The sequence below is a fragment of the Ictidomys tridecemlineatus genome, chromosome 1, assembly GCF_052094955.1.
Source record: "Ictidomys tridecemlineatus isolate mIctTri1 chromosome 1, mIctTri1.hap1, whole genome shotgun sequence".
NCBI lineage: Eukaryota > Metazoa > Chordata > Mammalia > Rodentia > Sciuridae > Ictidomys > Ictidomys tridecemlineatus.
The window spans coordinates 12,762,040-12,775,292 of NC_135477.1; the positions used below are offsets into that span (position 1 = coordinate 12,762,040).

Here is a 13,253-nt window from a genome sequence, read left to right on the forward strand (position 1 = left end):
TCCAGTATTATGATGAATTTTGTAAAGTTTCGGTGTGTTCTACCCATTAACGCTTTGAGTCCTCATTTCACTACCCCTGTTTGATAGGAAGGAGAAGAACCATCATTGAGTAGATATACTAGTTTCCTTTTTTAATTCCAAGTAAACACATGTTTTACCACAGGTGGGGCCCATGTGCTAGGCACTGGGGGCCCAGGGAGTGAACTAGAAAATTTTTGTCTTTGCTTTTTTTCTTTTTTTTTGTCTCATAGATATCATTAATCAAATAATCACACTGATAAATGTACAATTACCCATTTTTTTTCTAGTATAGATTCTTAGACATGAAATTGTTGGGTTAGAGGTCATGTACATAATAAAGTTCTGCTAGAGAGTTAAAAAAAATGCCCTATAGGGGGCTGATTTTAGCTCAGTGGTGGAGTGCATGTGAAGCCCTGGGTTCAGTCCTCAGCACTACATAAAAATAAATAAATAAAATAAAGGTATTGTGTCCAACTACAACTAAAAAATAAATATTGAAAAAAATGCCCCCTAGTATCGCTATATCAGTTCACATTCCCCAAGTAGCCTCTCTATCCCCACGTGCTGGTTAACATTGACTGTTAGCCATCCTTACTAATTTGACAGCTTGACAAGTTTCTGAATTTTTGCCAGCCAAGTGGGCAAAATGGTACCTTTAAAAATTTGTATTGCCCTTGTTATTGGTGAAATTGGAGGTATTTTTATGTGCTTATCGGGTGTTTGAGTTTCATCATGTGGTTCCTTCCTTAGTGAGTTTTAAGTCTCAAATTCGAACCCATTCCTCAGGAGGGTATGCAGAAAGAAGGTCTAAACTGCAGCTCTGACAGCAGTTTCCCTCATGTGACGCCTTCAGTGGTGTGGTGAATGAGGTTGCTTTTGACAAAAGTTGTGAAATGCAGTGACGGAGTCTGTCATAATATGAACAATCTCTAATTTATACTTACCATTCCCTAAGCTCTGTGTCTTATAAATCACACCCACTTCTGAATTACTTCAAAACATTGTATGTTCCCTTCTAGTGAATGGTATAATTAGCTATATTATGTCTTTCTAGAAAGTTATATTATGTCCCTTAAAAAAAAAATTAGCCAATGTGTGATTGCTTATGTTCAAGCAGATGTTGAGGTAATGAGGTAATTCTCCTTTTGTCTTTTTTTCTGGCTTTATTTTATTGGACTGATTGACATCTTCAATGCACAGAGAAATGGCAACTTTGGATACTATTTCCGATGCATATTTCCTAGCTACTAAAGTGGACATTTCCCTCACAAAACACCACACAATTTGCTCCTCTCCGGAATTCTGTTGGAAAATGATAGACTTAGTTCAGCATTTGTTTAAGGTGCCTGATTTTCTGTGTAATTCATTGAACTCGCATGTGCTGAATATTCATGGCCAGGCACTGTGCTAGGCATCAGAGATAGAGAGATGAGTAAGACCTGGTCCCTGCTGGTGAGGAGTTCTGGCCTGAAGATGATGGCAGGCATGCATATTCCAGGAAGAGTGTCTGATTGGTCTAGATGGGGTCATGGATTCACATCCTTTGGCCGGGAAGCATTGTGATTGGCAGCCTCCGTGAAGATCCATGCAATGGAGTAGTTGTCCAAAGCAGAATGAATGACCTGCCATCATCAGAAGAGAGGATACAACTGGAGTGACATAAACAACAGGTGCCCACTAACCTAGTCAGAATAGTAATGGCCGCCCTGTGGAGCTCAAAAGTTTTGAAGAGAGTGATTGCTGCTTACTAGTAGGGATGTTCTTTTTTTTGTGGGTGGTACGAGGGATCAAAGCCATGCTAGGCAAGCACTCTACCACTGAGCTGTAGCCCTAACCCTACTAAGGATGTTCTCATGTAAGACCAAACAACAACAAATTCCCCGAATGTATGGATCATTCTTGGGTAATACTATCTAAAATGGATTTTCTTTAGCTTTTTTTTTTTTTTTTTTTTTTCAGTATTGGGGATTAAACACAGCTCCTGGTGCATGCTAGACAAGGGCTTTTCCACTGAGCTTGCATCCTCAGCTCAGATGATTGGTTTTATAACAAGGAAACCTCCTTTCACTTTTATAATTAATATCATTTCCCCCAAGTTATTGAGCTGGTGCTTAAGATTCAGATGGAAATTCAGTAAAACTCATTCTTAGAGCTGAGCTAGTAATTTATGTATGCTTCTAGTGTTCTCTTGGCTTCTGGGTCAGAGGAGGATTATTTTGTCAGAAGGGGCCCACACTGTTGCCTATCACAGTGACCCTATCAGTCTGGAAAAGCTAAAGCATTGCAGTCACTGATCCACATGAAGTCACTCAGTAGAAAGCAATTTGGAATTAAATGGTTGCCTTAGTTTCAAGCACAAACTTGGCCTTACACCAGTGTTTTCCTAAGTGTGGTCCAGGGACCAGCTACTTTTTTTTTTTTTTTTTTTAAAGAGAGAGAGAGGAGAGAGAGAGAGAATTTTTAATATTTATTTGTTTTTAGTTCTCGGCGGACACAACATCTTTGTTGGTATGTGGTGCTGAGGATCGAACCCGGCCGCACGCATGCCAGACGAGCGCGCTACCGCTTGGGCCACATCCCCAGCCCCGGGACCAGCTACTTTTGAGTTACCAGATATGTATTAGAAACTTACTTTCCTCCCAGGTGAAAGAAAACGGTGCAGGACTGATCACATGGGCACATCAAAGGTAGAGGCATAAGCAGATTTATTGCCAGGCACCTGACAAGGCTCTCTCTGGCTCAGAGAGAACAGCAGTAGGAAGGGAGAGCAGCGGGAGTGGGGAGCAGCAGCAACTCCCCCTTGAGCATGACTTTTAGAGGCCAGAATCATGGCCACTCTTTAGAGGTGGTTTTAGCCCTTGTGACTGGCCTAGCAAGCATCACCTGGTTTTTGTGGAAGGCAAGTTACAGTTCCTTGGGAACAGAGAAGAGCAACTTTTTATCGCTCAAGGAGAGAACAGAGACCGGCAGGTTTTTATCTCTCAAGGAGAGAACACAGCTAGCAAGTTTCTATCTCTTGAGAATAAGAACAGTATTCAAACAGCGGGGGTGGGGAAAGGAGGATGGCTGTAGTTATGCCAACCCCAGAGTCCGTGAATCATTGCCGAAGAGACGCCAGGCCGGCAGCCCTCCAAGACCCCGGTGCTTAGCATGGCTGGCGAGTAGCATCTTCTAGTCAGAATTCCTCTCTTCACTTAATACTTCCCATAGGTAGGTGAGTCTTGTATTTTTTTTTTTTAAATTAAATCATAATGGGCTGGGGTTGTGGCTCAGCGGTAGAGCGCTCGCCTAGCACATGCGAGGCCCTAGGTTCGATCCTCAGCACCACATATAAATAAATAAAATAAAGGTATTGTGTCCAACTAAAGCTAAAAAATAAATTTAAAAAATTAAATCATAAAATAATCTCATGCTTATAAAGTGAAAAATACAGTTATCTGTTCTATATAACTCATTGTTTCTCAGTAGTTCTTTTATTATTCTTCTCCTCCTCAGGAGCCTTTTTAGACATTTTATGTACTGTGACCCTTTGAAGGGCCACAAACCATCATAATACCTAAGATCTTTTTTGCCTTGTTGAGAATGATATTACTCCCTATTGACAGTGCTTGCTCTACCCCATTCCCATTTCTCAAAGTTTCTGACTGTTAATCTTTTGCCGTGTTTCCTTCCAGAAATTGTGTATTTCTGTGTACACACATATTTTATTACCTAATATGTAATTTATGTCAGCACATAGAGAGTCACATTATTAAAAATTGATTAGAGGGGCTGGGGATGTGGCTCAAGCGGTAGCGCGCTGGCTTAGCATGCGTGCGGCCCGGGTTCGATCCTCAGCACCACATACAAACGAGGATGTTGTGTCTGCCAAGAACTAAGAAAAAAATAAATAAATGTTAAAATTCTCTCTCTCTCTCTGTCCCCCCCCTCACTCTCTCTTTAAAAAAAAAAATTGATTAGATAGTGTTTCACTGTATTCATCTACCACAGTGTATTTAATGTCCTCTGGATGGATATTTCTGTTTCTTGTTTTTATTTTTTTGCTGTTTAAAGTAATGTTTGCAGTAATGGATTCAAGTTGGAGACATCAGTATGAATTCATATTTAGTTTAATGTAGATAAAGATGGTTATCTTTAAAATTCTTACAGATATGTACACGTAGTTGGGTTAGTGCAGACAGATGTGTTTTCTTGTTCTGCCAGATGAGAGTCAGGATGCACTGGTAGCAGTGAACACATCTAGCACCCAGAGCTGGGAACTAATACCATGAAAGGAACAGGGTTATTGGGAGAAACGGAAGATTCTAGAATGAGGAAAGAAACATACAAGATGAGCCTGAGGCATCTAGTAGTGCTCAAAACTAAGGAAGTGAACAAACTAATAACCCTACAGTGATGGGGCTGTCAGAGACACAGGAGCCAACTGAAGGAGCTTCCCGTGGGCAAAGACAGCACGATTTGAAAAAAAAATATTGTATTGTAACCCAAAGTATGAAATAAATATTTCTGAGTCAGTACTAATAGAAGTAATTCAATACATTAGCAGGGAGAAGAAACAAATTTCTAATGCAGAACAATTTCAAATAATTTATGTAGCTCCTCCCACTTAAAAAAGGTGTGGTCTTAACTCCCCCATCCTTAAGTGGGGGCTGTTCGCAGTGACTTCTCTCCAGAGATTGCAGCGTAAGAAAGGCGGAGTAGAGTAATTTCCATGGAAATCTGGCAGACGCTGCCTCAGTGAGGTGATGCTGGTCAACATCAACAGGGATAAGTCATGTGGATAACTCATGTCTTTGATACAGTATAATAAAAATGGCACTTTATCTCTGTGATTGTCTCCTAAAAACCTGTAAGCCAGTCTACCTGTCAAAGTCAAGAAATGCCTAAGGATATATGACATCTAAATACAATTCGGCATGTCTGATGGGATCCCAGAGCAGAGGAAGAGGAAATTAGGTAAAAACTAAGGAAACCTGAATAAACTGTGGACTTTAGTTCACAATAAGGTGTCACTGTGGGTCCATTAGTTGTAACAAATGTGCCATAGTAATGCTTATGTTCATGACAGGGGAAGACAGGGGCACTCTGTACTGCTGGCCCTCCAGTATCCATGGGTTCCACATCTGTGGATTCAACCAACTTCAGTTCAAAAATATTTGAAAAAAAAATTGAACATGTACAGGTATTGTTTTTGCTTATGATTATTCCCTAAATAATACAGCATTCAATTATTTCCATGGCATTCATATTGAATTAGATATTGTAAGTAATCTGGAGATGATATAAAGAACGTGGGAGTGTATGTGTAGATTGTATGTAAATAGTACATCATTTTATATAAGAACATTTCCAGAGTTTGGTATCCACTTAAACCACCAATTCCCTGTGAATACCAAGGGATGATTTTACTATCTTTGAGTTTTTTTTATCTCTCTAAAGCTTAAAAAATTAAAGTTTACTAAAAATAATAATGCTGCATACATTCTTGTACATATATTTGTAATTACAATTGTAGGACAAATTCTTTTTAAAAACATCAATTTTTAAAAAAATTATATAATAGTATATATTCATGGGTAAAAGGGAAAATTTATCTATGGGTAGTAGGAAAAATTCTTAAAAGTGAAATTGAGGAATCTGAAACATTTAAACTTTGCCCTGCTTTACATTTTATTCTTACTTTTGTTTTTGTGGTGCTAAGAATGGAACCCAGGGCCTCATGCATGCTAGACAAATTCTGAAACACATCCATAGCCCTAGATTTTATTCTTTAAAGCTGTTACACAGCTAGACTTTGCTTTAAAATGTAAAACATATATAATTTTTGTTTTTTTCTTCCTTGCTGTGCTGGCTAAACATTTCAAACATACATTCTGAAGTTTTTATATGGTACCATGAAGAGTAATGTACAAGATCCTTTTAGTAACTTGGTTTTGTCTCATGACACAAATCTAGGTATGATTTCTGCTTGCAATGTGTGTTGCTCATTTAGGAGTCTTTTAAAAAAAGACTTATTTTGAGAAGTAGGTTTACATAAAAATTGATCTGAAAGTAGACAATTCCCACATATGTCCTCATTTCCCCTCAGCCCTATTTTTTCTATTAATATCTTGCTTTATTTAATGTGGTGAATTTGTTAGACCCGATAGGCGAATATTAATAAATTATTATTAGCTAAAGTCCAGTTTACATTAGGGTTCACTCTTTGTATTGTACAATTATGGGTTTTTACCAATATATGATGTACATACAAGTCTCATGCAGTATAGTACAGAATAGTTTCATTGTTCTAAAAATCCTGTGACCTACCCATTCATTGTTCCTTCCCCCAGAACTTGGGGCAACCACTGATCTCTCTTGTTTCTTGCACAGTTTTGCTTTTCCCAGAATCTCACATAGCTGTTTTCATACTAGATGTAGCCTTTTCAGATGAGCTTCTTTCACTTAACAATATGCATTGAAGTTTCCCCTCCGTGACTTGATGGCTCATTTATCTCTTTTTTTATCACTGAATAATATTTTGTTGTACGGATATACCACAGTTTGTTTTTCATTCACATCTTGAAGAACATCTTGGTTCCTCCCAAGTTTGAGCAATTATAAATAACGATGTTCTGAACATTGGTGAGTGGTGGTAGGGTATGAAATTAGTCTGTAGTTCTGGTTAGATCAGAATCCTCGGGTTGGGTTTTATGAGGCTGTGCTCCTGGACTGTGACCTCCCACTTCTGTTCAGCTCCCACTTCTCTAATTAGGTGGAACAGAAGCTGGAGGAGGCTGGACATGGACATTGCCCTGCCTTAAATCCATTAGACTCCAATACGGCTGTTTCTCTTGAGGCCAGGCTTTACTGTTTCTCTTGAGGCCAGGCTTTAAGAACAGAATGCCCCTGAGCATATTTCAGAATGGCTGCTTTCCTCCTCAGCCTGCCCTCTCTGATCTTCTCTGTACAAACCAGGCCAGGTTCTCAAAAGTAAAACCAACAAGTGTGCACCCCCACCCAGATACCCACTTTTAACTTTCACACTTGTCCAAACGGAGCCTCCAGCAATTTGTCAATTATAGCTTAGATTTTCCTGTCTTGCTATTGGTTTCTGAGGAGGTTTCTGCTCCTGGGATCTGTTCCCATAAATTGTGGTTGTCTGTATCTGCCTGTGGGTTCCTCTAATTTTGGGGGGTGGCCTTGTGACATTAGTTCTCTGACAGACCTAAGAGGAGTTGTTGATTTTCAGCATGTTCTGCTTTTTTTTTCCTTGTGAGAAAGAAGTGATTTATAGGGTCCTCACATGCCAGATTAGAAATCCGACATATATGTATTTTAAAGATACTCCGTTTCCTTCTTTTCTGTTGGTTAATTTGAAGCCATTAATACAGTTTTGTGGCGAGTACTTCTTAATCATCATTACTTCATTAACACCAGATTGTATGTTCTACCAAGTATTGAGTGAATTTCTGTTTTGCCATAATTTCTTTTCAGATATGAAATCTGTTACCTTTGTTTTTTGATCAGTTTTTTTTCCAGCAGTGTTTTTCCCAGCTTTTATAATGATTTAATTAACAAGTGAGGTATAAATGACTTCTCTTTCTACTCTGGCTTTAAGAGGAGGACCCATTGGGATGTGTGCAGAAGGGAATCTAGCCCTAATTGAACACCGTCTTTTGTGACTCATGTCCTCATTCCCCATTAGTAACATTTCAGGGCTCCCAGAGTCTCAAAGGTACAGACTCAATGAATGTAAAGCTACATTAGAAGATCTCATGAGGCAGTGTTTCTCCAGTTACATTTGGTGGCTATTTAAAGTTTCATTTTGATTAAGGATTTCCATGTAACATAGGATGCAGAAGACCTATAGGGAGGAGAGTATGTGCTCTTTCATGAGTTGCTGGTGTGAAGCCTTAGTCATTCTTCCTTCCTGCTCAGTTTATCAAATGCCTGTTATATGTCAGGCATCATGTGGATGTGGGTGTCTGGATGAATGAAGGCACTGTTTTCACCCTAGAGGATTATTTCCGACTTAGTGCTTTATTGCATTGTGCACAGTTATGCTCAGTACTGTCTTCTTCCCTGAATGACTTTGGGAATCAAGAGACAGGTTCTGCTTTCAAAAACTGTGGGATTTGATTTCTCTGTGGATTTCTGTCTTCCTTTGTAAAATGGGGATGTTAATATTTGGCTCAATTGTTTCGCATCACAGATTCGAGTGGACATAGCCTTTCATTCAACATAGGCAAGAACTCTGTGTTTGGTATTTTGCACAGGCATAGTTCAGTCAGTTGGGTGGAAAGAAAGGTGAGAAAACAACCTATATGCAACTAATTTATGATGGCTGTGTGTAGGGGCTCTAACAGAGCTTCAGGTTTAGTTCCTGTATCCAAGATGCTTACTTTGTATTTTTAAAAATTTGGAATATTTGCATAGACATTACTAGTTGAGTATATCTAACAAGAAAATTTTAAGTCCAAAATGTTCCAAAATCTGAAACTTTGGTGCTCAAAAGTTTCATATTTCAGAGCATTTCCAGTTTCTGATTTTTGGAGTAGGGCTGCTTAACCTATATGAACAGGGCCTTCTGGTGTTAAAAGAGAAGTGCTGACTTTGCCTGAGATACATGAGGAGAGCCTCTTGGAAGACCTGCATTGCAAGGAAGGAGATGGGGAAGACCTTGCAGGCAGAAGAGAAAACATTTGCAGAGGCACCTATGTATGAAAGGTCTTACAGGATTCAGGGAAGCCCTGGACTCTGGGTGTGATGGAGTAGCTTGTGGTGGACTCTGAGACTGAATGGCAGGCAGTCAAGTGGGTTCCAGATTGTGAAGCTAAGGTTTTGGAGGTTTTAAACAAGAAGATGGAATAAGGATTTTTTTTTGTCAATATGCTGACCACCCACTGTGTAAAGAACAACTTGGGATAAAGTGAAGGTAGAGCTGGATTGGAGGGTTTTGTTAATATTGAGGGTCTGAATTGGGACAGAGATCCTGGCTACAGAGGAAGGGCAGATTGGAGAGACATTTTTAGATATAGGAGTTTGATGCTGTGTAGGTAGAGGGAAGTGGACTCAAGGGAGACCCTGTGGGTAGTAGCTTGGGGGCTGGGTGGAAGGTGACGGTGACACCAGTGAAGGAGACCCTGTGTGCTGGAAGCAGGAAGTTTGAGTGAAGGGAGATTGCTGAGTTTACTTTCTAACATGTTGAGTTGAGGCGCTTATAGGACATCAGGACAGAGATGTGCAGAAGAGTACTGACCAGTAGAACTTTCTGCTGTGTTAAGAAGGTTCTGTGTCCAGTGTCCAGAGTGGTATCCAGTAGCCACACATGGATGTTCAGCACTTGAATTGTGACTAATGAACCTAAAGAACAGAACTTTACATTTTAATTGATAAATATTTAAATGGCTCCTGGTGGCCAGTGGCTGCCTTATTGGACAGTGCAGATTTACAAAGTGCTAGTTGGAAATGCTGGTCTGGAGATACCAATAGAGGTAGTCAGTCAGTCCACATGGGACTGAGAAGTGTGCAGGGATGTTGTACTTTCAGTGCTAAAATGGACAGTCCCAGGCAAGCCATGAAGGTTGTTAACTCTCGCCAGAGGCATTGTTATTGACTTGTGGTTATGGACTTTAGTTGTCACATTTTTTTAAACAAATACGTCTACTCAGCTGCCTCCTGAGCTGACTGTTTCATGATTTGCAGCTTGGAATGAAAACTCCTTTTCTTGGTATTAGGGAGTTAGAAAATGGAAAACCAGCATGGTTCTGGATACACGTGCTCTGCCTGCTATTCTCCTTGTTTTCTCCACCATCTTCCTTTTTCTTCCATTCCGTACAGTTATGTGGGGTTCCCCACCCTGGCTACACATTAGAATTACCTGGGCACTCAATTCTCAAGAAAAGCAAAGGGTGCCTGAGCCCCACCTAGACGAGTCACAGCAGAATCTTGGTGTGGGAGGTGAGGGGCCTGGAGTCTGTGTGACTGCAGTGCTGCCCAGCCCAATCTAATGTGCAGCAGGATTGAAAAGTATGTCCCTCAGATGTGCTTCCACTGCTTTGTAGCAAACATTTCTTTACAACAAATGATTCACACTTGATCTTTAACCCCTTTACCCCTCCCTTTATTTGGTGAAGGATGATGGTGCCCTGGGTTTCAGATTTTTCCAGTTGGCCATCTTTATGGGCCCTGTGGGACAAAAGTAACCCAGGATATCAGGGCAACCTGATCTCTTTTGTCATGCACTCAGGATTTGATGTACTTTACTGTTTGGCAATAACCATCGCTAACATGTGTGGAACACTTCATGTGCCTAGACACACATGTTAAATCTTCTCTTAATAACAGCTTTGTGGGAGACACTGTTATCAGATGAGGTACCCCGAGACTCTGAGAGATTAACTGACTTTTACCAGCTCCTAGAGCCTATGAGTGCCCAGCTGAAAGTAGGCTGTACATTTTAATGACTGTCCTAGATGACCCTTTGGTATAGTGACATTTGTTATACCTGTATACCTAGGAGATGAAGTCTCCCCAAGCTGTGCGGATCAATCCAGGATTGGAGGATCTCTGTTATCAAATCACTTAAATTGTGCAAGCTTATTATTTAAAATTTGCAAACTCTGAGCCAGTCCTGAAATAAGAAGAAACCCTATGACCCCTAGCAATGCTGTCCGCCAAAAAAGGTCTGAATAATAGTATAGGTCACTTCAGTTTTCACAAGTTTTGCTGAGGATGGGGTTACCCGTGTGTCCCCTTGATACTTGTGTATATGCATTGTGTATATGCACGTATACGTATTATTTATGGCAGCAAACTTGGTTTTTAAACCCCAAATACATGCTTTGTTGTTCTTTTATGCCCATTTCTCAGTTATCCCCTGCTTGGTGCCAAGTGGTTGAATTCTTAATACTTTCCTTTCCTTGCATCTTGCTTTTTTTTTGTTTTTGAGTCTCATGTAGTCACAAGAAAGCATATTTTCTGTGTTTTGCACTAAAATGTGATAGGTGAAGGGTTCTTAATTAATGCTTTTAATAAAGAGCCAGTAATTGAGAGTTTACAATGTTTCATCTGGGTTCTATTGGCAATATAATGGAAGAATAGTATGGGTGTTTTAAAAAGGCTTTCAAAGCCATTATCCGATGTTTTAAATAGAAAAAAATTTCTTAATGTCAATATGAGATTATGGTTTTATAAGCCTTTATTGTTTGTGCGGAGGTCTATAAAGTAGGGCACCAATAATAGAGTGTTAAATCAATTTTGGTTTTTCAACTTCATCTACAGATACTCTTAAATGTCAAGTAATCTAAATCAAAGTCTCTTAATAAAATATTTTTGTATTTATTTTTTTGAAGCAGTATTAGATATATTAATAAGATTCGGAACCATGACCAATGGCAGAAGTGGATGTTTGTAGAATCTCTTTCTTAGTTAAAAGGGGGCCCATCTCATTGATTTTTAAGATCCAAGGACACTTTAGTTTTTCCTCAGTGGTGGGGGCATGTGTGGTGGGGGCTGATGAGGGGCTGAAGTGTAAAGGGCTTCAATCTGAGATCAGTCAAATCTTTTCTGTTGAAAATATAATTGTTTTCAGAGTGCTCTTATCTCTATGGATATACATTCAGAGCTGTTTAGTGGGCTATCTAATGTTCAAGGATTTGGGGGTGTGGGGGGCTTTAATAAAGTTGACATTAATTCTTACTTCTTGTTTACGGGGTGCTAATAAAACTTCTGGACATTGCTGGTGTAATCTCATAAACGTGGGATTAATAAATGCCCTTGATAAAGACCCAGTGATTGGGAGTTTGCAGTGTTTCCTGTGGGTAGAATTGGCAGTATAATGGAAGATTAGCATGCATGTTTTAGAAAAGCTTGCAAAGCCATTATCGGATGTTTTAAATGGAAGAAGTTTAGATTAGATGTTAAGATTTAGGTGCTGCCATCACTGCAAGTTCTCTGAACCTGTAGGATCACTTGAAAAGGCAGAGTGCCCTTTCCCATGTTGATTGTTTATTTCTGGGATGTTCTCTGCTCCAGTACTTAGAATCACACAATCATACATTTCTAGAACCAGTGACCACATTATCTGGAATGTTCTTGAAGCCATTTTTTATTTCTGTCAGATTGTTCGTAGAGATAGGAAGTTTTTTTTTTTTTTTAAAAAGAAAAACAGAATTTTTTAGGAGCTAAATCCCAATTAATTTTTTAAAAGATGAATGTCTAGCCTGATAATCCACTGGCTTTGTGGTTGGGGTAGCTGGGGTAGGTGAGAAGCAGTTCTAGATTTACCTTAGATGTTCTGTTCCCTCCATGATCTTAGGTGGTTGCTCAAAACTTTGTCTCAGGTTTACCTTGAGGATACCTAAGAATGGGGTTTTTGCTAAAAGTTGAATGAAGGGGTTTAGTGATTTTATTTTTCTAGCTACAGGGAATTTTCAGTAGGGAACTGTTTTTCCCCCCACATAGTTGGAAATACGTCTGATTTACACGTATTCCTGACTCCGTGAACTGAGCCTGGCAATTCCTGGTGGTGGCTTGGTGACTGCCAGTCTTGCCTGGAAATGGTTGTTCTTAGCCAGATGTTCATGGGGTCAACTTTTTGCTCTGGAGAAAGCTGCTACGTGGCATTGAAAGGTATGCTTCATTTTCTAGAGGTCCATTCCCAAATAAACCTCTTGGTTGTGACACCACAGACTCAGTGTTGGAGGAACTTCCCGGAACACCTCCAGAATCTTTTCACAGGACAGGGTGTTGAGCATGGAGGAGGAGGAGCGGCTTGCCCTGGGGCACTTCTGGCTCTCACCTTCCTAATGACCCAGAACCCATGTTTTCTTCTTTACACTCCAAAGCAGAAGCCCTCCTGGTTTCTTCTCCATTCTTCCCAGCCTAGTAAAGAGCCGGTGGGGTTAGTTGGGTTCTTGGGTTTTCCCACAGCAAACTTTCCTCTGAGTTGTAATGTTGCTTTCCTTTTTCTTTTAGCAATAGGCGAATATGAAGACCTCAGAGCAGAGAACCAGAAAACAAAGGAGAAGGTTTGTACTTTACCCTTTTCTTCCCTTTTCTTCCATGTGTGAAAGCCTAGGCAGCGTAGTGTATTGTTCAGCCACCAATTTCAGTTAAATGTGAATGAGGGTTTTTTTTCCCCCTTCTTTTCTCTTGCATGTGTGGTTCAAGCTAATATCAACTCCAGGCTCCAGATGGTAAAGAATAGCAGGCATGCCACAGTAGGCGCAGCTCTGGGAGATTAACGA

At 40.0% G+C, this 13,253-nt stretch overlaps 1 protein-coding gene across 7 annotated transcripts in view; it reads left to right on the forward strand.

Moving 5' to 3' along the window:
- Positions 1-13,253, forward strand: part of Shtn1 (shootin 1) — a 99,509-nt gene that overhangs the window by 2,349 nt on the left and 83,907 nt on the right. For all 7 annotated transcript variants that reach the window (XR_013436659.1, XR_013436700.1, XM_078043794.1 and 4 more), the window contains exon 2: positions 12,982-13,034. Coding sequence is in view for 4 of the 7 variants with exons in the window: in XM_078043654.1 (XP_077899780.1) it covers positions 12,982-13,034 (53 nt within the window). In the remaining 3 variants the exon portion in view is untranslated. The remainder of the gene's footprint in view (positions 1-12,981; positions 13,035-13,253) is intronic.